This window comes from Callithrix jacchus, chromosome 5 (genome assembly GCF_049354715.1).
Source record: "Callithrix jacchus isolate 240 chromosome 5, calJac240_pri, whole genome shotgun sequence".
NCBI classification, from domain to species: domain Eukaryota; kingdom Metazoa; phylum Chordata; class Mammalia; order Primates; family Cebidae; genus Callithrix; species Callithrix jacchus.
Window position 1 is genome coordinate 118,327,674 of NC_133506.1, and position 24,511 is coordinate 118,352,184.

General features: G+C 50.3%; 2 protein-coding genes across 6 annotated transcripts; one reads left to right on the top strand and one right to left on the bottom strand.

Moving 5' to 3' along the window:
• Positions 1-2,359: 2,359 nt before the first annotated feature.
• PNPO (pyridoxamine 5'-phosphate oxidase) lies at positions 2,360-24,380 on the bottom strand. Of its 4 annotated transcripts, none has more exons than XM_017972698.3 (8): positions 24,148-24,380; positions 22,677-22,801; positions 21,372-21,471; positions 20,478-20,531; positions 20,087-20,215; positions 19,713-19,783; positions 15,910-15,960; positions 2,360-2,614 (listed from the first exon to the last, which is right to left on the bottom strand). In XM_017972698.3, the coding sequence occupies exons 1-7, from the start codon at positions 24,283-24,285 to the stop codon at positions 15,936-15,938; spliced, it is 642 nt and encodes a 213-aa protein (XP_017828187.2). In that variant the 5' UTR covers positions 24,286-24,380; the 3' UTR covers positions 2,360-2,614; positions 15,910-15,935. The 4 variants fall into 4 exon arrangements, with proteins under 4 accessions (XP_017828187.2, XP_008995693.2, XP_078230382.1 ...); XM_008997445.5 differs by lacking the exon at positions 2,360-2,614 and adding an exon at positions 5,855-7,897; XM_078374256.1 differs by lacking the exons at positions 2,360-2,614; positions 15,910-15,960 and adding an exon at positions 16,685-17,682.
• Positions 7,882-18,412, top strand: PRR15L (proline rich 15 like). Of its 2 annotated transcripts, none has more exons than XM_035301363.3 (2): positions 7,882-8,108; positions 13,121-18,412. In XM_035301363.3, exon 2 carries the CDS (start codon positions 13,153-13,155, stop codon positions 13,462-13,464), a length of 312 nt encoding a protein of 103 aa, XP_035157254.3. In that variant the 5' UTR covers positions 7,882-8,108; positions 13,121-13,152; the 3' UTR covers positions 13,465-18,412. The 2 variants fall into 2 exon arrangements, with proteins under 2 accessions (XP_035157254.3, XP_017828188.4); XM_017972699.4 differs by having other exon boundaries at positions 13,124-18,412.
• Positions 24,381-24,511: the final 131 nt, after the last annotated feature.

Here is a 24,511-nt window from a genome sequence, read left to right on the forward strand (position 1 = left end):
CGGGAGCTTAATGGACGCTTGTAATAAAGGAAGGCTGTGCGCAGGAAGGCATTTGATGATAGTGGTAGTTGTGATGAGTGGGGACCATGATTGCTTGGTCTTGGGGCAAGAGGTTCAAGGTCCCCAGATCCTTTTCTCATCTTTTCCTCTATAGCTCAGGACTTGGAGTCAACATCCCCTGAGCCTTTGGGAGTGAAGGGAGGAAATCAGGGAGAAGAAATTAGGGGTGTTCAGCTTCACGAGTTTGGTACAGGCCAGTGAAGGTCTGTGTGGGGCCAGTCATCTTGGGTCATGCTCTGGGGCCACTCATTGCACCCTTAACCGTGGCCACTCATGCCCCCCTGGCCATCTCATCCGTTCCTCTTTGTTAGCCTTCTGGGGAAAAATAACTCCCTGGGTGGCTTCATGAAATGGGTCCTGTGTGTCATCTCCTAAGGATGTCACTGTATTTCATTATTTTAACATCCTTATCACGGAAGGGGGTGGGAATCTAATGTGCTAAGAGGAAGGAAGGGAAAACCAAGGATACTACCAAACCACCCACCCACCCGCCTCTTTTCCCAGGCAGTTCAGTGTCATGTTCCCTGGGCACCTTATCGCAAAGACACAGTCCTAGGCCTCAAAGGAAGGAGCAGGATGTTGAGTGAAGAGCCCACCACTTTCCAAATTCCATGACGGTACCCCAGGGCCTAGCACCGTGCTCATGAATAGTATGTGCTCAAAAAATCTACACAAAGCAAATAAGAGGCACCTATAATCCCAGCACTTTGGGAGCCTGAGGAGGGCAGATCACCTGAGGTCAAGAGTTCCAGATCAGCTTGGCCAACATGGCAAAACCCCCTCTCCACTAAAAATATAAAAATACAGAAAATTAACCGGATGTGGTGGTGCCTGCCTGTAGTCCGAGCTACTTGGGAGGCTGAGGCACAAGAACCACTTGAACCCAGGAGGCGGAGGTTGCAGTAAGTTAAGATCATGCCACTGCACTCCAGCCTGGGCAATAGAGCAAGAATCGGTCTTAAAAAAAAAACAAACAAATAAGAGGTACACTCGGGGGTGGGAAAAAAAAGAGGTACACTCAGAGATGCTCAGACTGCTAAGGGAACAGAAAGAAGGAGGAGGAGTACCCTACTCAGCTTGGGAAAAGGCAAGGGAGAAGGACAGAACACCACCAGAGCAGGCTCTTAGGAGAAGTAAGACTTGAGCTGAGTCTTGCAGGATGGTAGGAATTGTACCAGAACAGAGAGGAAAGAAAAGAGGAAGGGAAGTGGCAGTTGTCATTCTGGGAAAAGGAGAAAGCAAGGACAAAGCCCAGAAGTGAGAGAATGGCTGTTCCAGAAGGAAGAAGTTTATTATGGGAGCATGGATATTTGTGGGGACAGTGGAGAGAAATTAGGTTGAAGAGATGGGCAAAGGGAGATCTTGAAGAACCTTCAGGTCCATGACGAAGGGTTGAAGTTTAATCCCATAGGTCAGGATTCCTAACCAATGGGCAGCAGATCGCTGGAAAGCTGTAGAATTATGCAATGGTGGGAGGATCGTTTGAGCCAAGGAGTTTGAGGCTGCAGTGAACTATGACTGTGCAATTGTATTTCTAGCCTGGGTGACCGAGGGAGACCCTTTCTCTAAAAATAATATATAAATAAAATAGAATTATGCAAAGAGGCCAGGGATCCATAAATGCATTGATAACTCTCATATGATGAGATGAAGTTTTTCTACATTGAAAAAAATGATCATTTTGGCTGGGCATTGTAGCTCACACCTATAATCCCAGCATTTTAGGAGGTCAAGGCAGGAGGATCACTTGAGTCCAGGAGTTCAAAACCAGCCTGGGCAACATAGTGAGACCCAGACTCAAAAAGAAGAGAAAAGGGAGAGGAGAGGAGAGGGGAGGGAGGGGAGGGGAGGGGAGGGGAGGGGAGGGAAAGATGGATGGTCCAGCCAGGCGCGGTGGCTCACGCCTATAATCCCAGCACTTTGGGAGGCCAAGGCAGGTGGATCATGAGGTCAAGAGATCGAGACCATCCTGGTCAACAAGGTGAAACCCCGTCTCTACTAAAAATACAAAAATTAGCTGGGCATGGTGGCGCGTGCCTGTAATCCCAGCTACTCGGGGGGCTGAGGCAGGAGAATTGCTTGAACCCAGGAGGCGGAGGTTGAGGTGAGCCGAGATGGCGCCATTGCACTCCAGTCTGGGTAACAACATCGAAATTCCGTCTCAAAAAAAAAAAAAAAGAAAGAAAGAAAGATGGATGGTCATTTCAGAGAACATGACCAATAAGAAAAGATGTCCAACCTTACTAGAAACTGGGGTCTAGCTTCCCGGGGCTGCTGTAACAAATCACCACAAACTGGGTGGCTTAAAATAACAGAAATTTACTCTCTCACAGTTCTGGAGGCTTGAAGTCTGAAATCCAGGTGTCAGAACAGTTAGTTCCTTGCAGAGAAGCTCTCTGTGCCTCTCTCCTGGCTTCTGCAGCTGCTGGCAGGCCTTGGTGTCATTGGCTTGCAGGTACATCCCTCTTGGCCTCCATTGTCACATGACATTCTTCTTGTAAGAACACTATTCCTCAGCCAGGATGACCACATTTGAAAACCACATCTGGAAACCCTATTTTCAAAGCAGGTCACATTCTGGGGTTCTGAGTGGATGTGAATTTTTGGGGACACTGTTAAATCCAGTACACTAGGGAAATGCAAATATAAAGGACACCGGCCAGGCACGATGCTGCACACCTGTAATCCCAGCACCTTGGGAAGCCAAGGTGGGTGGATCACTTTAGGTCAGGAATTCAAAACCAGCCTGGCCAACATGGGGAAACCCCGTCTCTACTAAAAATACAAAAATTAGCTGGGTGTGGTAGTGTGCACCTGTAAGTGCAGGTACTTGGGAGTCTGAGGTGGGAGAATCGCTTGGAAGGTGGAGGTTGCAGTGAGCCAAGATGGCACCACTGCAGCAACACAGTGTGACTCTCTCTCTAAATAAATAAATGACATGAAGTAGACCACCTCACCTCCACCATACTGGCAAAAATGGAAACATCTGTGTCATGGGTTGCATTCTACAGTAGTAGGTGGTGTTTTGGGGTCGAGATGTTTATTAGGAATCATTTCCTGTGAGAGGAACCAGATGGAAGCAGGACTGGGCGAGGCAGAAATCCAACTGCACTGCAGGCTCAGTAAAGCTTCAGTTAATATGGTGGGGGCCTCTGAGTGAATATTGCCCCTGAGCATGTTCTTCATGGGGCTGAAATGGCTGGGTTTTTATATCCCTAGAAGAGCGCTGCCCCAAAGGGGCACCTTGCCCCTCCGGCAAGGTAGCTTTCTGTTGCTGAGGCAGACCTCGAAGGAGCTGATGGCCAACTGCTGACCATGCTCCTGTGACCTGGCAGCAAGTCCTTCCCTGAAAAAGGATGTGGGAGGCGCACTTAAATCTGACAATACAGAGAAGTGGTCTGAATGAAGAATGTGGAAGGCTGAAAAATGACCCCTCCAAAGATAACCATTTCAAACCTCTGGAAGCTATGAATGTGACCTTATTCATAGCAAAAGAATAATAGAAAAAGATTCTTTGCACATGTGATTATGTTAAACATCTTGAGGTGAGGAGAGAATCCTGGATCATCTGGGTGGATCCTAAATGCCATCCATCCCAAGTGTCCTTATAAGAGAGAAGTGGAGGGAGGTTAGCCTGACCCACGGAAGTGGTGTGGCCACAAGCCCAGGAGTGCCTGCAGTCACCAGGAGTTTGGAGGAGTCAAGGACAGGTTCTCCCTGGAACCTCCAGAGGAATCATGGCACTGCCAACCCCTTGGTCTTGACCAGTTAAACTGATTTCTGACTTCTGACTTACTGGATAGGTCAGAAGAGTCCATTTCTGTTGTTTCAAGCCAGGGAGCTCGCAGTAACTCATGGCAGCCACAGGGAATGAATGCAAAAAAGCAACAGGAAAATTGCTGAGGGGACATGAATGGGTGTACTGGTCAGAGAATCCACCTGGGGGTGGCCATGGGGGAATCAAGGGTTCACACCTATGGAACATCTGGGAGAGTGCCTGGAACACATCCCCCTAATATTGGCTGCTTATACTGCCACTTCCTGCTGAGATCTCCTTGAAGGGGACACCTCGAATGAAAACAAGGAGAAAGCCACCTCCAGTGGCAGCCCCACCACCCACCTCAGATCAGAATGCAGCTTCTGCCTGCCCCCACTCCCCACTGACCTGGTGTAGCCCACCAGAGACTGATCTTTGGTTTTGCCTTGCTTGTCACCTCGACCAGGCTGGACACCCCCAGGATCTCTGGTCTCCTGTCCTTCCAGAAAAAGGGGAGTGCTGAGGAGAATGGCAGCACCTCTCTTGTCTCTGTTTTGGGGAAGAAATATCCTTGAAGCCTAGATCTACTTGCTGGGCAGAGGTTAGTAAAATGGGATGGATGTGCCAGGCCAACTGGATTTGTAATTCAATGGGGCCTCATGGCTGTGTACCCCAAAAGAGCAACAAGGTCCTTGGGGCTCCTTTAGGTGAATTTGACTTGCTTTACTCAACAAGAACACATTTCTGAAAATGTGCCTACTGCGTGTTTGTATATGGCGTGTTACACTTAAACCTAGTTTTAGAAAGGTGTGCTTAAAGGTGAGATTTATTTATTTATTTAGTTTTAGTTTTTATTTTATTTTATTTTTTAGAGACAGTGTTTCACCATTTTGGCCAAGCTAGGCTTGAACTCCTGACCTCGTGATCTGCCCACCTCAACCTCCCAAAGTGCTAGGATTATGGGCATGAGCCACTGCGCCTGGCCCAAGCTGAGATTTAAAAAAAAATTTTTTTGAGATGGAGTTTTGCTCTTGTTGCCCAGGCTGGAGTGCAATGGTGCCATCTCAGCTCACTGCAACCTCCGCCTCCTGGGTTCAAGCGATTCTCCTGCATCAGCCTCCAGAGTAACTGGGATTACAGGCATGCGCCACCATGCCTGGCTAGTTTTGTATTTTAGCAGAGATGGGGTTTCTGCATGTTGGTCAGGTTAGTCTCCAACTCCCGACCTCAGGTGATCTGCCCCTCCACCCTCACATTCCCAAAGTGCTGGGATTATAGACCTGAGCCACCTTGCCGGACAAAGGTAACAATTTTTATAAAGCAATTAAGTGGCCTGTATGTGAAGAGTGATATTTATAGCTCACAGCGTTATCTCAAACTCTCCTCCCAACGCTGCTCCTCCCAGAAATAAATACCCTGAAGGCCAGGGGTTGGGCCTGACTTCCCAGGCTGACCCCTCCCTGGGTAATGTGCTAGAGCCTCACCCCGGCACCTGGTCCTGGTGGTGCCTGGGAAAGGGGAGCCACTAGTGGGCCTGCCATGGCACTTATGGGGGCTCCTTCTGTAGTGTGGGGCCAAGAGAACAGGAATCTGCTCCCCTGGGTCAGACATCAGAGAGGCTGGGATCTCTGAGGCACGCAGAATTAGCAAACCCTTTTCTCTATAGCTGGGAAATGGGGACCTGACTCTGGGGTTACTGTCCCCCAGACCAAAGCCCATCTCACCAGCCTTCTGGTCTCTTCCCAACACCTGAGCTGGAAGGAGTTTTTGTCTTCTGAACCAGATACCCACTTTCTGAGTAGACCAGGCTTTCATAGAAAGTGACAGATCTAGGAAGCTGTGGCACCTTTCTGGGACAGCTGTGTGTACTTTGCACTAGAGGCAGGGGACCTTGCAAAATAATACCCTTCAATTCGAATCAACCCCCAGGGAGATGATAGCATGACAGCAAGCCAGCTGTAGCTGGAACCGCAAGAAGGCAAATAAATGGGTTTTCTTGCACGTTTACCTGCCCCAGGGAGACTGGGACAAAGCCATTGGCTACATTAACAGTTTATTTGGGTAAAAACAATGTTTGTGTTTCTCATTCGTATTTTCAGGTTTGCATAAGTACCTACTATATGTCAGGCCTGTATCAGTGATACATAATTCTGGGCTCAAAGAGCTAAAAGTTTATAAGTGGAAATCAATCATGGTATATATATCATGTTAAATAGAAGTATATGAGCAGGTTCTATGGGAACACAGAAAGGGAAACAAGAAAACTTCTGGTAGGGTGGAAGGTGTAATCATTAATTCAGGTTTTGAGGGATGAATAGGAGTTTGTCTTGGGTCACACAGGTGATGGGAAGGACATTGCTACCCAAGAGCACAGCCAGCACTTCTAATCTCACCATTCTAAGGCAGCCTTGTGCCTACCAAGACAGGCAGAGAAGAGTCTACTATTCAGGGACAGTTGGAATGGGGAGGTGGGCATGAGAGGAGGCTGCAGAGGCCCCATCCTAGGAGAGTCAGGCCAAGTGGGTTCTGCTATGGGCTGTGGGGAGCCTTTGGAGGACTGTCCACCCAAAGACATTTTAAGGGAAGAGGGGCTATTTCCGATGGAGGAGAATACAAATCCAAGAGGCCATCAGAAGCTGGAGTGTCGGTAGAAGCAGAATTGGAGCTGGAGGACAGCTCTTAGAGTTAGTGAGCTGGGATTTCAAATGTAATTTAGAGGGAGAGCCAGGGAAAGGGGGGATTTTATGCCTTTCTTTACTTCATGCCTCACTCTGTGCCTGATACGCATGCCCCCAGTTCCTGAAGGAAGGTAGCTGGTGCGTGGATTGGGCACCTGAGCTGGGCAGCACTGGGCCCAGGAGTGGCAGAGACATTGAGTATGCAGCAGATGTTTTCTACTCTCCAGAGATGTCCATCCAAGGGGAGAGAGAATGCAAATGCAAACAGGAGAGGCCACCCTGGGTGGCTGCAAAGCAATGTTCCCCAGGCACAGAGCCATCCGCAAAAGCAGCCCTGGCTGAGGGCTGCACACAGGCTTGGCCGATGGTGGGTTTACAGGGGGAGTGTGGTTGCAAATCAGTGAGGACGATCGCCCCTGTGCGCACACACTCTGCCCTGTTCCCAACCAAGTGCCCATCCCCTGCCTTCTTGCCTTTCCTTCTCTTCCAGCCTCACTAGGGGCCCATCTCTCCTTTCCTTGAGAACTTGCTCCAGGTTTTGCTAACTGTATAATATCTAGGAAGGCCCTTTCGATTGATGCTGGGAGGAGTTGAAGCCAGTGGTACTTTGCTAGTGGAGAGACCGTCACAGGTCTTTTTGAGAGTCCGATACGAGTATAATCTATGCAGAAAAGTCAATGCCCCTGCCCACAAACATGGAATTCTGCATCTGATCTCAAGGGCCTTGAGGCCCCACCTCCAAGCAAAGCGGGAGAGGGATAACAATGTTTGAGGTTGTGGTGGGTCTGGAGAGCCTGACCCAAGGAGAGGCTGGTATCCCTTTTTTTCTCCCTAGGGAGATTTTAAGGAGGGGCTCTTTGGGTCAGGAGGAAGCCACAGCCCCCAACCCAGTCCCCATTTTGAGGCCTTCAGGCAGGGGAGTGACAGCCTGGGAACCGGTCTGCCAACCAGTTTAACCAGGGACTGGTTTCGACTCAGGGAGTTCAAAGGAAGCTGGGGTGCACCCCGTCCTACCCAGCCTGCCAATGGAAGCAGCAGCCCTTAACCCTTTCCCGGTTGTGACCTGGGCAACATCTAGGTGGTGGTCCATGCTGGAGAGGGATCTGAGCTTCCTTGGAAGATGAAATGCGTAGAGTGACCTTGGCTACAGCTGGGAAGTGCAACCAGACACCCAACAGTGGGGAAACTGAGAGAGAGCCTCCTGTGCTCCGCCACTCCAGATCTCCCTTGGGATTCCCTCCTCCAGTGTGGCAGTCCCTGGAGGTCCCCGGCTTCTGGGTGGATGCATGGGCGCTGGGATTGGATTTCCGGCATGATGAATATTCATTAGTCTGAGCCGGCCTCTGCTTCTGTTTACTTAGCTGGGAGGGGCTGGGTTTCAGGTTCACGGTGACTCCAGGAGCTGCAGCGGAGCAGGTACTAGCTCCTGCACCTGTTCCTCCTGCACCTGATGTGCAGCTGCTCCTACCCACCTCTCCTGGCCAAGCCTTGCCTGGTACGGCACCCCGGAGGCACCCCTTCCTGCCTGAGTCTCACCATCCCAGGCAGCTACTAGACTCAACTGCTTCTCTAGGAAAGGTCTCACCTCCAGCCTGGAGCAGTCAGGATTACAGGTACAGGCAGAGGGCTGGTGGGTGGGGAAACTAAGGCACAGACCCCAGTCAGGGCACCCAGTTCTGCCAGTTCTTCTGGGAAAGAACCCCAGCCTCTAACCTGGACTCCACTCAGGACTCATCCCACTGGCCTCTTGGAGTCAGTCCAGGCCTCCAACAGAGCTCCTGCTGAGTAGTTTTCTGTTAACTCTTGCTGAACGGGAGCCCACCCCTCTGACCCCGCAGCCTGGAGCATTTTTCCAGCTGTCTGGTAGGAACATCTCCCCATTTTTATTCAGGGTACCCCAGTCTCATTCTGCATGGACAAGCACCATTAGGAGCCCTGGAGAGGGATGGTGGAGGGAGTTCTGGGTTTTGTCCAACAACACATTAGCTGACTTGCTTCCCTTACCTACCCCTCTGCCCCAGTCAATGGTTAACTTGTCCCAGCTCAGAAGGGGCCTGGCTCAATCTGGGCAAAGCCCTTCAGAGCAGCTCACAGAACTCAGCCGGGATGGAGGGGCCTGTCCCAGGACACCCATGTGCATGCCATAGTGCTGGTCACCAAAGACCAGGTGGCAGGCTGTCCCATGAGACCCTTCATGGCCCCAAAGCTGTGCAAACAGCAGAGGTGAAGCTGGCATCCTCAGGGGCTGATTTCTATCATCCTTGGATTGTAGGGCCCCAGGGCAAGGGCCTAGCCCTTAGCTTGGCCAGCTCAGGAACCTGCCTGAGCTGCAGGGCCCTCCATGTGTCACCAAATGCTGGGTCTGTTTGAAGTCCGGAGCACCTGCCCACCCCCGCCAACCCCCTTGAGCCCTCTGTGATTATGCAGGGGCACAAGGTTGTAGATATCTTGTTCTTTGCCACTTTGAGAATCTGGGAAGTTTGGACATCACATCACCTTTTTTGTTTGCTTGTTTTTAAAGCAAATCAGATTTTACACTATCTTTTATGATCACTGTTTACAGAATCCTACAGCTGGGTTATTTTGTAAAACAAAGAATATTCTGCTAATTTTTCTGTTTTGCAAATCCAGATTTCCATAAGTCAGGCTTGCCTAAAGGGCAAACAGCTGCTGGCTGGTCCTACATGTCCTCCTGGGCAGAAGAGACAAGAAGGCCTGGCAAAAGCATTCTTTTTTTTTTTTTTTTTGAGACAGAATCTCACTCTGTCACCCACGCTGGAGTGCAGTGGCACAATCTCGGCTCACTGCAACCTCTGCCTACTGGGTTCAAGGGATTTTCGTGCTTCAGCTTCCCTAGTAGCTGGGACTACAGGCACATGACACCGTACCTGCCTAATTTTTTTTTGTGGGTTTTTTTTTCGATATGGAGTTTAGTTCTTGTTGCCCAGACTAGAGTGCAATGGTGTGATCTTGGCTCACTGCAACCTCTGTTTCCTGGGTTCAAGCAATTCTCCTGCCTCAGCCTCTGGAGTAGCTGGGATTACAGGTATATGCCACCGCACCCAGCTAATTTTGTATTTTTAGTAGAGACAGTGTTTATCCATGTTGGTCAGGCTGGTCTTGAACTCCCAACCTCAGGTGGTCTACCCACCTAGGCCTCCCAAAGTGTTGGAATGACAGGCGTGAGCCACACGCTCTGTGGATTTTTTTTTTTTTTTTTTTTTGAGACGGAGTTTCGCTCTTGTTACCCAGACTGGAGTGCAATGGCGCGATCTCGGCTCACTGCAACCTCCGCCTCCTGGGTTCAGGCAATTCTCCTGCCTCAGCCTCCTGAGTAGCTGGGATTACAGGCATGCGCCACCATGCCCAGCTAATTTTTTGTATTTTTAGTAGAGACGGGGTTTCACCATGTTGACCAGGATAGTCTCGATCTCTTGACCTCATGATCCACCTGCCTTGGCCTCCCAAAGTGCTGGGATTACAGGCTTGAGCCACTGTTCCCGGCCAGGATTTCTGTATTTTTAGTGGTGACAGAGTTTCTCCATGTTGGCCAGGCTAGTCTTGGACTCTGGGCCTCAAGCAATCCTCCTGCCTCAGCCTCCCAAAGTGCTGGGATTATCGTCTTGAGCCGCTGTACCTGGCCTCTGGCAAAGAACATTCTAGAGAGACCACAGTACAAGGCAAGGACACAAGGGCACCATACCTGATGCCTTGGTGGAGGCCCCAGGGCAGGGCACAAGGGCTGTTCCCGTCTCTACATTTTCTGACAAGTTCCTCATGATCTGTGGCTCCCTTTATGCCAAAGAGAGTTAAGCCTCAAGTTTGTCAACTTGAAATGCCTGTTAAAACAGGTGAATTTTTTTTTTTTTTTGAGACGGAGTTTCACTGTTGTTACCCAGGCTGGAGTGCAATGGTACGATCTCAGCTCACTGCAACCTCCGCCTCCTGGGTTCAAGCAACTCTCCTGCCTCAGCCTCCCGAGTAGCTGGGACTACAGGTGCGCACCACCATGCCCAGCTAATTTTTTGTATTTTTAGTAGAGACGGGGTTTCACCTTGTTGACCAGGATGGTCTCAATCTCTTGACCTCGTGATCCACCCGCCTCGGCCTCCCAAAGTGCTGGGATTATAGACGTGAGCCACCACACCCGGCCCAAAACAGGTGAATTTTAATGGGCACAGGCAGAAGCTTCTTTCTCTCTGGAGCTAGAAAATCTGGTGGTTATGAGTCTCGGGAGCTGGATCTTCTGTTCTTCCATTCTCCAAGTTCCTTGCTCCAGATGAGTAGTGGTGGGGCTATGGGCCTTGTTCCAGACAAGGCAGTGACTGGGGCACCCACAGACCAAGCAAGTACCCTGTTCCTCCTTCTCTGCTCTCCCCACACCTCCTTCCAGAAACCCATTCTGGAACACTAAGTCCTGTGCAAGGCTGTGCTAAGCCCAGGTGGGGCAAGCTGCCAAAGCAAACCTCTCAGGCTGTCCCTAGGTGTGCTCACCTCTCCAGGGTGCCCTGGAAGTATTTATCGAGTCCCTCTCACCGCCCCTTCACTTTCTGAGCGGGAGCTTCACAAGATCTCCCCTCAGCTTCTCTTGCTACTTGAGCCCAGCTAAAGGGACAGAGCTGGCAATGTGGCAGCTGCTTCCCAGACAGAGAGGTGGAAAGGAATCCATCAGCTGTGTGCTCTGGGGGAGGGGGTGGGGACATGGAGGGGCAAAAGACCAGAGCAGCGAGGAGTCTGGATGCAGGCCTTCAGCTCATTGTAAGCCTAGGCTCACATCGTGCTCTCCTCTTTCCTGAATTTGATATGCTCCCCAACCCCTAAAATAATCTATTCTCATTATGGAAATTCTGGAAATCAGAAAACTAGAATAGAGAAAGCACCCTCTACTCCTACATAAAGAAAGGCACTATTAATTATTTGGAGTATGTCTTTCTGGTATTTTTCAAAAAATGCAGTGAATACCTCCAGTTTTTAAAAGGAGGTGAACGCCAGGCATGGTGGCTCACGCCTGTAATCCCAGCACTTTGGGAGGCTGAGGTAGGCAGATCACCCGAGGTCAGGAGTTCGAGACCAGCCTGACCAACATGGAGAAACCCCCGTCTTTACTAAAAATACAAAATTAGCTGGGTGTGGTGGCACATGCCTGTGATCCCAGCTACTTGGCAGGCTGAGGCAGGAAAATCACTTGAACCTGGGAGGTGGAGGTTGCAATGAGCCAAGATCACAGCATTGCACTCCAGAGGGGTGACAAGAGCAATGCCTTCTAGCTTTCTGGTGTCCACTGGCTGCGCCTTCCTCCCCAGGAGCTTTCACAGCTGGCACCTAGGCATCCTGAGAACTAGACCACCAACCTCGCTAGTCATCACCTTTCTTCTGCCTGTTTTGTCATTGATCTTCCTTCATCTAGCAGACTGTCATCTGCTTCTATCTTACATACCTCATCTATCGATGATGTCCAGGCAACCTTCTCTCCCAGAACTTCCGCTAGCTCAAACAATACCTTTGTGGAAATTAGTCAAAGGTGAGGCCCCTGGGGAAGGCAGCTCCATGGCAGGGTACGTGGCCTATGAGTAGAGAAGCCTGGATTTCAGACCTAAGCCCCACCCTGGAAGGTACAACCTGTGATGACCGTGTCTCTCCTGTACTTCTGGGATACTTCTAACTGCTTTCTGCCTTTTTCGCTCCCCTTTCTTATGAAAGCTTGGTGGGAAAGGGAACTATCTCTTAATTATTCCCATTATCATAGGTTTTATTTGCAATGCATGGTTACCTCTGTGGGCAGGGATTAACAGTAGAGCTAAATGCTATGGCTGGATGGGATAGGTGAGGAAATCCCCCAGGATTTCCCAGTCCTAGCCTGAGGTTCTGGCTCCTGCCTTAGGAACAGCTCAGCAGCTACTTCAGCCTTGCGGGTCACTGCTGGGAAGTTCACATTGCTCAGAAAGTCACTAATTATATTTAATTTTGTAATGAATTCCAAGCAAAATGCACATGGTCTTTCTCTCCCTGTGCCACAAGTCAATGGTCTGCCCACACCTGGCAGCAGGGCGTGAGAAGTTTGCGAAGAGCATTAAAGGCCTGGATGCTGTGTGACTTGGGCAAGCTGCCCACCTGCCTGCGGCCCTGAGGGGCCTGGCAGGAATGATCTCAAAGCTCCCGACAACCCTGCAGGGCAATGGTGTGTGCCTGTCCCACTGCCCCTCTGCCTGGTGTGGGTGGCTTCCCTGTCATGACCTTAACTTTGACCCTTCTCTTGTCTCATACTCTCCAAAAGCATGTGTCACTCCACTGACCTGAATCTTGGGTTTATTCAGCCCTACCTTCAATTCTTTAATTCTTTTTTTTTTTTTTTTTTTTTTTTTTTTTGAGACAGAGTCTCGCTCTGTTGCCCAGGCTGGAATGCAGTGGTGTGATCTCAGCTCACTGCGACCTCTGCCTCCCGGGTTCAAGCGATACTCCTGCCTCAACCTCCTGAGTAGCTGGGAGTACAGGTGTTCACCACCATACCTCGGCCCTTTCTTTAATTCTTAAAAGAAGCCCACGATTAGGAGTCTACAGCAAGCTGGTCCAAAGGCACCCACCCCCTTTTCCCATTGACCCCTTTGTCTCCCCCACCCTGCTCCAGCAGAAAGCCCCACCCTCGGCTTAGGGAGCACCATGACAACTGAAATTGGTTGGTGGAAGCTGACTTTCCTCCGGAAAAAGAAATCCACTCCCAAGGTGCTGTATGAGATCCCTGACACCTATGCCCAAACAGAGGGAGGCACAGAACCCCCGAGGCCCGACGCTGGAGGCCCCAACAGCAACTTTAACACCCGCCTGGAAAAGATCGTGGACAAGAGCACCAAGGGCAAGCACGTCAAGGTCTCCAACTCAGGCCGCTTCAAGGAGAAGAAGAAAGTGAGAGCCACACTGGCAGAGAACCCTAGCCTCTTTGATGACTGCGAGGAAGGGCGGTCATTGAAGTGAAGGACTGAGGAGGGTGCTAGCACCTCCTTGTTCCCTGTCATCAGCAGGATCTGAGACAGGAGTTTGCTACGCTGGCCTCTTTGGCCATAGCTGAAGCCATGGTGGCAGTTGATGTCTGCTGGCAGGAAATGGCTGGTTTTTAGATTTGTATTTATGTGACTCCACTTTTATATGGCCTGGGAGATCCCAGGGTCCTCCTACCCTCACCCTGACCGCATAAAAAGGCCCTCTAGTTCAAGGGTGAAAACTCTCACTCAGGATGGACAGCCCTCCTTGAAGCAATGGCAGGGCCGGCAGGGAGGTGGGCATGGCAGGGAATGGAGAGAGGGAGCCAGACTTCATCTCCTCAATGGACACAGGGTCAAGGGCGAGTTTGAATTGCTGCTCGCTTTACTTTCTCTACCCGTGACTGTTCCCTGGACCAATCCTGAGGAGGTCAATTTTTCAGAAGCCACGTGATGGACTCTGGTTTCTGTGGAGCCAGAGGCAGAGACACTGAACTTGAGCTCACCTCCTAACACAGGCAGTAAACTTCCTGGAACTGTGCCCTCAGGTGTGGAGGGGGCAGAGGACACGGGCACTCTGTGGGGGGTGCTGTAGAAGACTAGATTGATGGTAGTTTGACTTACTGGTTCCTGTTTTGGCCATGACTTGTGCAGGTGACACTCTCAAAGGGAAGCTACACTGGCCAAATCGGGGGAGTGGGTGGGGAACTTTCTCCTCTCCCTCCCCTATAGTAATGTATCCGCTCCAGAGATGGGTCCTGGAGTCTTGTTTAACAAAATAATTGTAGGTTTCTCTCTTTGTAATAACAATGCTAGAAATGCAGAGAACCTCTTTTATGCTCATGTCTTGTACTTATTGAGATGACTGTTTTTCATGCCTTTATCTTCCTTCATGTAAGTAAAGTGGACCTTTGTGCTCAAACTTTTTTTCAAGCTTCAGGAAGGGTTCCCAGGTGTGACAGTGTGGGAACTGGGTCAGTAATTTTTACCATCAAACCAGCCTTAGTATGGGGATCTGGGAGCAGAAGGAGCTAGTTACACCTCAGTGGTTAGTTCTCTCTGGTCCACAGAGAGGCCATCAGATGCTCAAGAGAGTAGGGCAGAGCTTTGGGGACTGACCCCAAAGTTTCAGTGGTTTGGTTTGGGATGAAGATTCAAACTCTGGCTCTACCCCTTAGTAGCTGGGTGACCTTGAAAACATTTGCTTGTCCTCTGAGCCTCAGTTCCCTCTTCTATAAAAGGGGGCTGAAACAATCTTATCAAAAGCGGTCAGTATTAAGTAGCCTATCAGAGGTCCCATAGTAGGTGTTCAGTTTAATACTGGCTTCCTTGCCCCTTGCTTTATAAAGAACTCCACCATACCCCATAGCTTTGGTTTAAGAAAAAGGAGAGGGCAGGTATGGTGGCTCAGGCCTGTAATTCCCACTTTTTGGGAGGCTGAGATGGGTGGATTGCTTGAGCCCAGGAGTTTGAGACCAGCCTAGGTAACATAGCGAGATCCCCATCTCTAAAAAAAACCCAGCAAACAAAAACTAGCTGACTGTGGTGGCACATGCCTGTAGTCCTATCTGCTTGGGAGGTTGAGGTGGGAGGATTGCTTGAGTCCAGGAGTTCAAGACTACAGTGAGCTATGATTGTGCTACTGTACTACAACCTGGGTGACAGAACTAGACCTGAACTCTAGAAAAAAATTTTTTTTTAGTAAATAAGAAAGAGGAGAAAGTTGTTATCTTATGATGTTAGGTCCAACTCTTTATCAAGCCATAAGAGCTGGGAACTAAAAAAAGTTGGCCAAATCTCTGGAGCTCCTGGTAGAAACACAGGGAGAGACTAAGGTGGCCACCAAACAATGTAGTCCTGCGGCTTCCAGGTCAGCTCCTGGCAGGCTGCTGGCCACCCCACCCCAGGAGCCGCTGCTTGGGGAATTTATTACTGAAACAAACAGACCTATACAAGGGAGCCTTTGTTAGGTGCCTCACCCAGGCCAGGGGGACCTCAAGTGATGGGGGAGGGAGACCAGGAGCTAGAAGGATGGAAGGCAGGCTCAGGGGTGTTGCCTTTCCCAAGGCCTCTTCCCCTACCCCTTCTCACTACACAGAACTTTCTAGGGTCTCACTAATTACTCAATCCATGAGGCCTCCAAGGAGGAACTCAGACTTTCCCCACACTACAGCCCTGCCCCATGTTAATAGGTAACATTTACAGGGTGCTTATGACAGGCGGCTCTAGAACAAGCCCTCCCTAAGGTTGCTCACTTAATCCTATCATCACCTGAGACAGGTGCAGTCATTATCCCCATTTTTCAGACAAGCTGGCTGAGGCTTAGAGGTGAAATCACTCACCCTGGGGGCCAGGCGCTGGTGGAGCTGGGACTGAAGCCAGAGCCAGCTTGTGCATGTGACCACTGTCCCACACAGTCCCTTCTACTCTTGAGTCTTACCTGCTGCGGGAACAGGAACCTGAAGCTCAGAATGAAGAAAAGCACAGATACCTGCAGAAGGGGAAGAGGGGAGGGGAGGGAGCAATGTCTGGGTCTTGGATCCTGGGAGGTGAGCATCATTTGAGGAGGCTGGACAAACTCTGGAAGCCGTGGGATAAAGCCAACCAACTTTGAAGCAGTGTCCCCTAAGACCCCAGACTACAGGCATCTCCCACATCCACCCATTCTCAGTTTCCCTGAGTGGGGAGCAATAAGGTTGGGCCCTGGGCCACCACCTCCAATCTCACCATCACCACTCTGGGTGAGAGTGTCCACAGCCCCTCTGACCATTGCATGCTGACCCCAGCTCCATCTTCTAGGTAAAGTCCACCTGTGTTTCTAAGCTGGGGGGCCAGATGGATATGGGGTAGATACTAGAAGCCAAAGGGAGATCTGACTGCCCAGGGAAGCAGAGTGAGGCAGCTGCAAGTTTTCATGAGAACAGGGAAGGAGGAGGAACCGAGAGCGTAAATATGTGCGGGAACCGGGAGAGGCTACGAGTTATCGACCACAGTTTCACTGGGACGCGGCCCAAGCAGAGGAAGGGGGAGGCAAGGGAGGCCGGCTAGAACTGGCCTCACTGCCCGGAAGGGGCCGACCCTGTGCGACGAGCTCCCCCTGCTGGACATAGGCCTACTTGATGCGGAGAAGTGAGGGGGCAGAAAAGTCGATTAAATTCCTCAAGTCCCCTCCTTGGGGGTCGAGGGAGACCAGACCGGATTGAACATCAATAAAATGCACAGCTGACAGGCTTTTATTACAGACTGGGGGCAGTAACGACTGGACAGAGAACGGAAAAGGAACAGCTGAGACCAGGCTTAAAACTGGGGGGATACACAACCCCCAATAACACAAGGTGGGTGCAGCGCTTCTACACACACGTACACGAACTCAGAAACAGCACTGCTTACAGTACAAGAAAAAGGTCAAGGGAGCTCAGGGCACCCGACACCCTCCTGCCTGCAGGGGGCCGCAAGGTTCATGTACCTTCCTGCACTCAGGCTTAAGGGGGATTAACCAGGAGAGGGCTGCCCTGGGAGGAGGCCTGTAGATAATAGGGACTGAGGCTCAGGGCCCTGAAGGGGAAGGAAGCACAGCTCAGAGTGGCAAGCTCAATGCCAGCCAGTGCAAGCAACAGTCAGTTCTCTGATCCTGGCTTAGTCACAGCAAACATTTACCCAGCCTGGCTCCTCTCCATGGCCAGCAGGCTGCTTGCTCATCCAGGCTGTCTCTGATCAGTGGGCTTTGCTCAAAGAGAACAAACACAGTTTAGCACAGACTCAGCTGAGGGTCACAAAAGGATCACAGATTGTGAGGGTGGGAGGTCATGGTTTAGAGGTTGAGTCCAGTGCAGTTGGTCACCTGGGGTCTAGTGAAAATACAGGGTCAGATTCAGTGGGCCAGGGGTCTGAATCTCTAAGGGGCTGCCAAGTGATGCTGATGCTCTTGGCTTGTGGACCACACTGTGTATAGCAAAGCTCTAGACCAGGAGGCCTCAACTTTGGCTGCACAGAATTCTCTGGGGAGCTTTTAAATTTCCCAGTGCCCAGGCTGCCCTCATAGTAGATACAGGGTTTCACCATGCTGGCCAGGCTGGTTCAATCATCTCTGAGGGTGGGACCCAGGCATCGGAGTTCTTAAAACTTTCCAGGTAATTCCAGTGTGGGTGAAAAGCTAATGATCTAGGAGTCATCAGCAGAAGTGGGGAGTATCGACAGCAGATATATGGGTAGTCTGAAAAACATAATCTCTATAATCATTTAATTTTCCTTTTTGGAAAAACATACACACACCATTTCCACAAACAAACATAGAAAGTAAAGCTGATTAAAATGTTCCTGTCCTATTTATACCAGCACATGAATCCCTTCTACAAAATTCCTGAATGACTGGGAATAAAAATTCCTAGTGACAGCCTACTCCTTCTTAGGCAGGTCTGATTGCTTGAAATCTCTCCTAATACTGAGATGAAACCTGCTTTCCTGTAACTCTGTGGGTCCTTTGGAGCCACAGAGAAGGCAGCAATCAGTAGGGGAAGTACTATAAAAATATACTATCCTGCGCTGGGCAGAGTGGCTTATGCCTGTAATCCTAGCACTTTGGGAGGCCAAGGTGGACTGATCACAAGGTCAGGAGTTCAAGACCAGCCTAACCAACATGGTGAAACCCTGTCTCTACTTATAATAGAAAAATCAGCCGGGCATGGTGGCATGCACCTGTAATCCCAGCTACTCAGGAGGCTGAGGCAGGAAAACTGCTTCAGCCCGGGAGGCGGAGGCTGCAGTGAGCTGAGATCATACCACTGCACTCTAGATGGGGCTGGGTGACTGAGCGAGACTCCATCTCAAAAAGCAAAAACAAAAATTACATATATATATATATATATATATACACACACACACACACACACACACAATCCTGGCCGGACACAGTGGCTCATGTCTGTAATCCTAGCACTCTGGGAGGCCGAGGTGGATGGATCATTTCAGGTCAGGAATTGGAGACTAGCCTGGCCAACACGATGAACCCCATCTCTACTAAAAATATAAAAATTAGCCAGGCGTCGTGGCGGGTACCTGTAATCCCAGCTACTAAGCAGGGATCACTTAAACCTGGGAGGCAGAGGTTGCAACGAGCTGAGATCATGCCATGTACTCCAGCCTGGGTGACAGAGTGAGATTCCATCTCAAAAAAAAAAAAAAAAAAATTCTATTGGTAAATGAGTTAGTTAAGGTTAAGTTGTAAGCAACGGAAATAGATTCTAGCTAGATTAGGTCAAAAAAAAAAAAAAAAGAGAGAGAGAGAGAGAGAATTTACAGAGATAGTGGGGTTTTTCAAGGCAGGGGGAGGAACTGCACAGCTGACCTGGGAATGAGGGATCCTGGGAATTGCAACAGCAGCAGGCAGAGGCTGTTGATTCCTGTTGTTTCCTGGCTGCCATGAATGACTTGGCTTCAGTGACTCCCAGCGCTTTGATCTCTCCATTTCAAATTTCAAATTATTGACAAAACAATCTGATTGGCCAGATTGAATCAGGTGCATATGCTGGGACTAAGCTTTGGCCAGGATGACTCAAAAGATGTCACGAGAAAGGCGGCTGCTACCCCAGAGGGAGCTATCCTAATCAATCATAGGCAAGGTCAAAAAAATAATTATGGAATTATTTTCCATTTGTGATTCTCTACGCCACCATTACACTCCGCTTGACCAGCTAACTGAGAACCAACTGAGAACAGAGAACTCGGAGGATGAACTCTGAAGAGTCCTGAATATAAGGGGTAGGGAGGGAAATGGGCTGAGGTTAGAAAGAAGGGCCTGAGTCCCAATCCCACACCGTCTCTTGACACCTAGCCCTAGCTCCACTCTGGGCCAGAGTCAAGGTGCAAGTCTTTCATAGAGCCAGTCTTCCTCCCCACGGTGGGTCATGGGCCCCAAAGGGGAATCTCCTGTGGGTAGGCCCCGCCGAAAGACTATCCGGTCATGCAGGCGGTTGGTTTGACCTTGCCAGAACTCCATCACCTGGGGGTACAGGACATAGCCACCCCTATAAGGAGAAGCAGGGGTTTCAGTGCTCTGTGGGTTTTTCTAGCCAGGTCACTCTCCTACCCTCACCCCTCACCCCAGGGCCCCTTGAAGGAAATTGCTGGGATGCATCTGACAAGGGTTGTCAGGGAGGAGGAGATCTGTGATTCCCCAGGCAGGTGGCTTCAAGTAAATGTGAGGGCATGGTGTCCCTTTCTAGATGACTACCAGATGTCACTCACCAGTATTTTGGCTTGGGCACCTCTTGATCCTGGTAGAGCTGTTCCAGTTCCTCATTTTTCTTTCTCAGATACTGTCCAGGGGAAGGAGTTAGAAGAAGGGCCAGGCCCAGTCAATCATTCATTAGCAAGGACTTCCTGTGGATGTGTGCTGGGGAGATGGGTGAGCAGAGCAGACTGGCCTCTATCCTCCAGGAGCACACAGTCAACGAGAGGGCCAGACAGACAGAGGAGGCCTATTTCCCCTCTCCCACCCCCACTTCCCCTAGGGAGATTGTCCTTTTCACTGTCTTCACTAGAGAGAGAAGAACCAGGTATCTTCTAGGGATAAGCCAAAGCCTCCACCACCTGGAGGACTATGGCAGAGCCCCACTCACCTCCCGATCAGGGATCACAGAACTCTGGTGGCTGACCACAGCCCCAATCTGGCTGCTCTTGGGGCGGGAGTGGAAGTAGCACTCAGCCTCCTCCTCGGACAGCTTCTTCACAGGGCCTTCCACACGCACCTGCTCAGGGATGGCTCTGGGTGAATGGTGTTCAATGCCACCTGCCGTCCCTACCAGCACAGGCCCCGTTCGTCTGTTCTCTCTATCCACTGCCTCACCACTCCTGGCTCCAACTAGACCAGCTAACTGAGGGCTGTTTTGGAGGCAGAGTGCCCAGGTGGGACGTTTGCCCAGTCTGGAGACCTTCACTAGACTCAGCCATAAACTCAGGTCCTGCCAACCCAGTCTATTTTTCCAGGCTTTTCTGGGAAAAGTCACTCACCTGACGGTTAAGTGGCTCCCAGTAGAAGACAAGGGAAGCAAAGGGATTCGAGTCCTAGAAGTAAAAGAGAATCTACAACCAGCCATCAGGACAGGGAGAGGAGGCCTCCGGCATGCAGGGGAAAGGCAGGAGAGCTGTAGTGTGCAGGCCTGCAGCAGATGCATCCACTGTAATAGCTCATTTAAATCCTCAAAGGTGGGCCTGTTGTCACAGATACAGCGACAGGCTAAGTCACACGCCCAAGTTCCCTCAGTAATGGTGGAGCTAAATTTAAGCCAGTTGCACTCCAAAGTGAGGCTGGGACACTTCTCTCACCCACAGATTTGTGAGTCTTGAGATGCTGGCATAGACTCAGGGAGGTTTACTCATTTTGGATCCATTCATTGAATGCACATGAAGCGCCCACTCTGGGTCTGATAATAGGAGACATGCAGTGGGTACAGCAAAGATAAAACAGAGCAGCCTCCACTCCTAGAGAGCTTACTGTTCGGCAGAGGAGACAAATATCCGTTACATAATCACCTAAATAAATGCTCATTTACAAACTGAAGAAAATAACAAAAAGGAATGTTGCAAGTTATAATGACAGCAAACAGCATGAGGGACTGAGTCAGAGTCAAGGAAGGCCTTCCTGAGGCGGTAACATGTTGGCTGAGATCTGAAGGAACAGGTGAAGGCTGATGGGGGTGAGGCAGGGACCTTTGCATTAATTAATTCATTCATTCATTCATGGCAAAGAGCAGGGCAAGTGCCAAGGCCTCATGGCAGGAGGATACTTGCACACAGAGAGCAAGTAGATGGGAAGGGGTAGGGGCAGGTGGCATGAGAAGGTGACAGAAGGCAAGAGCCAGACCCTGCAGGCCCTGGGAAAGATTACCAGCCCTTTTCACTGACCAGCTCTTTTCCTTTTCGGCTCTCGAAGTTGGTGAAGAAACGGAAGCCATCTTTGCCAAAGCCCTTCAGTAACAACATGCGGGCAGAGGGTTTTCCATCTCTAGGGGCAAACAGCAGAGCACTGTGGTCAGAGCCTGCTTCAAGGTTCTGGCTACAGTCCCTCTCCCCAAAAGATGTCTAAGCACCCCCTCCAGCTGCACCCCCTTTATTGAGCTGTCAGGCTGCCCCCTCCCGTGTGCTTCTGGGGATTTGTCCTAGAGGTATGACACTACAGCCTGAGGCCCTGTTACGGACTGAACTGTGATACCCAAAACCCCTATGTCAAAGCCTTAAACCCCAATATGACTGTATTCGGAGACAGGGACCTTATGGAGGTAACTAAGGTTAAATACGGTCATAGGGTGGGGCCCTAATCCAATAGGATTGGTGTCACTGTAAGAGAAGAGACACTTCAGAACCACCTCCCCTACCCCCGCACCCTCCAACACACACACACACACACACACACACACACACACACGAAAGGCAGTGTGACGACATGGCAAAAAGCAGCTGTCTGCAAACCACGCAGAGGCCTCACCAGAAACCACTCCTGATGGCACTTTGATCTTGGACTTCTAGCCACCAGAACTATAAGAAAATAAATTCCTGTTGTTTAAGCTACCAGTCTACAGTATTTTGTTAAGACAGCCCTAGCAAACTCATAAGACCTTAAGGGCAGGGACTAACAATAATGAATCATCCAATGCTTAGGGATCATGGTGGTGCTATTAGATCAGCTCCTCTGCTCAGAGCTCTGGGAGATAGGCACTCGCACAGTATAAGAGCACTGCTTTCAAGGCCTTACAGTTTAGCTAGGAGTATTGTTCTATCTATCATAGTCTGAATAACAGGCTATAATACAAGTTATGTCTCAAAGGACATATGATTGTCAAAGGAATGATATAGTGAAGTACTGTACTAGATTTTGAGAGAGGAACAGAGCTTCAGCAGAAGTAGCTCCTGAACGGCAGATGGGGTTTGGGTAAATGGAGAGATGAGGGAGGCAAGGGATTGTGTATGGCTGTATAAAGGGCAGAGATGAACAAGGCACTGCATTTTTATCACTGACATGTAATTTTGTGGTCTGGTCTCCGGTTTATAAGTAGGGACATAGAGGCCGAGAGAGGACAAGTATGCTGCCTAAAGCCACACAGTACATTAACAACAGAGCTGGAACCATAAAGTCGGCATCTAGAGCTGAGAGCTTCATAAGCTCCTACTTCATATGTACCCAGCCAAGGAGGGTCCCATGGCCATGCTCACCTGGTACAGGTAGCCAGACACATGGCGTTGGCCTCCCCTATGTCAGGACACTGAACAGCATCCTCAAACCAGGCAGCAAACTGTTTAACTGGGTCCAGGGAGGCCAGATGAGTCTCCTCAAATGCCTAGAAAGGGAGTTTTATTTCATTTAATAAACATATATAGCGCTTACTATGTACGTGGTACTGTTCTAATCACTTTTCAAATATCAACTGATTTAGTCCTCATGACAATGACCTTAAAATAAAAAATAGCATGCAGTAAGAAGATTCTATGCCCCATTTTATAGGTGAGGAAACAGGCATAAAAAGGTCAGACAACTTGCTGTCCCAGAGCTAGCAATGGATAAATCAGAGTTTTATGTCATGGGTATCAAAACTGTCTGTGTATCAGAATCACCTGGGGAGCATTAAAAAACTTTCTGGGCTCCACCCCCATAATTTCTCATTCAGCAGGCTGAGATTTAATCAAAAACTGCTTTTTTTTTTTTTTTTTGAGGCAGTGTCTCACTCTTTCACCTAGGCTGGAGTGCAGTGGTGTGATCTTGGCTCACTGAGGCCTCAACCTCCCAAGCTCATGTGATCCTCCCACCTTATCCTCCCAAGTAGCTGGGATTACAGGCACGCTCCAACATGCCTGACTAATAAAGGTTCTCTTGGTTCCCATCCTGAGGAGGGAAAAGGAAAAGAACTTCCCAGCGGTCAGCAAAAAGTACTGAAGGCAGTAAGCTAAGAGCTTTCTCCTCCCTGAGCTAGTCCCCTTCCCCAAATTCCACTTACTTTTTTCTCAAACAGTTTGTAAGCTCTTTATCACTGTATCCACCCAAAGAGGGGCCCATGACCATGCCCTCCTTGGGGAGTTTGGGTGACCCCCAAACCTCCTTGCCCCAGGGGGTGGCCCCAGGAGCCCTGAGGGGCTGGCTCCTCCTAATCCCCTCCTCCGAGTAGATGACTCTGAAAGACCCCTCTTCCCCCACCACTTGAGGGAGGCCCGGCCCTGTCATGACATCTATGACATGAAACCCTGATTAATCCATCACTGGCTCAGCGGGACTGAGCAAGTTATCTGACCTTGCTACCTGTACTAGGTGAGTAGCAGGGTTCTAAGCACTTTACAGACATCTAAGTTCTTAACATCCCCGTGAGCTAGGTACTATCACTTCCCAGATGAGGAAACTGAGGCCCAGAGAGGTTAAGGATTCCAACCCAGGTAGGCTCCAAATTTCGAGCTCATATCCCTTACGAAAGGCTGACGTTCGAACCCATCTTCATTTGCATTTCCCCGGAACTGCTCCCCCGGTCGGATGTCTTTGAAGCCCCCTTATCCCACGGGGGTGATCCCCAAACCTCCTTGCCCCATTGGCTGGCCCCAGAAGTCCCGAGAGGTTCCTCCTACTCCCCTCCCCGCTGTAGATGAATCTGGGGACCCTTCTTCCCCCGCCCTGCGGGAGGCCTGGCCCTGGCGGCGGCACCTCTCGGTCCCCGCGGTAACTCTTGCGCATGGGTCCCAGGTCCATTGCAGCACCACGACCACACAGGTGACGGAAGTAGCCTGGCCACTCGGCAGGTCGCCCAAACGTCGCAGTGACGCCCCGCAGCCAGCACGTCATGGGGACCGCCGGCCACGTGACTCGGCTGTCGCCCCACGCTGGGTTCCTTTGAGTTCGGAACCAATTTCTCACCGCAGACGTCTACCTCCGGGAAGGAAGGATTTGCTAGTCGCCCAACCAAGCTAACAGGTCCTAAGTCCTCAGAGCCAATGGGAGTCCAGGATCGGAGGAGGGAGACAGGCACGGAAAGGTCATTGGTTGGAGCTTTTGGGGAGCGAGGCCAATT

Coding starts and splice junctions, on each gene's coding strand:
- PRR15L (XM_035301363.3), top strand. CDS start 13,153: ATGACAACTGAAATTGGTTGGTGGAAGCTGACTTTCCTCCGGAAAAAG.
- PNPO (XM_002748488.7), bottom strand. CDS start 24,285: ATGACGTGCTGGCTGCGGGGCGTCACTGCGACGTTTGGGCGACCTGCC. Junction 20,216..20,477: donor GGGAGCCACTTAACCGTCAG/GTGAGTGACTTT, acceptor ATCCCTGAGCAG/GTGCGTGTGGAAGGCCCTGT. Junction 19,493..19,712: donor GTGCCCAAGCCAAAATACTG/GTGAGTGACATC, acceptor TTCTCCTTATAG/GGGTGGCTATGTCCTGTACC.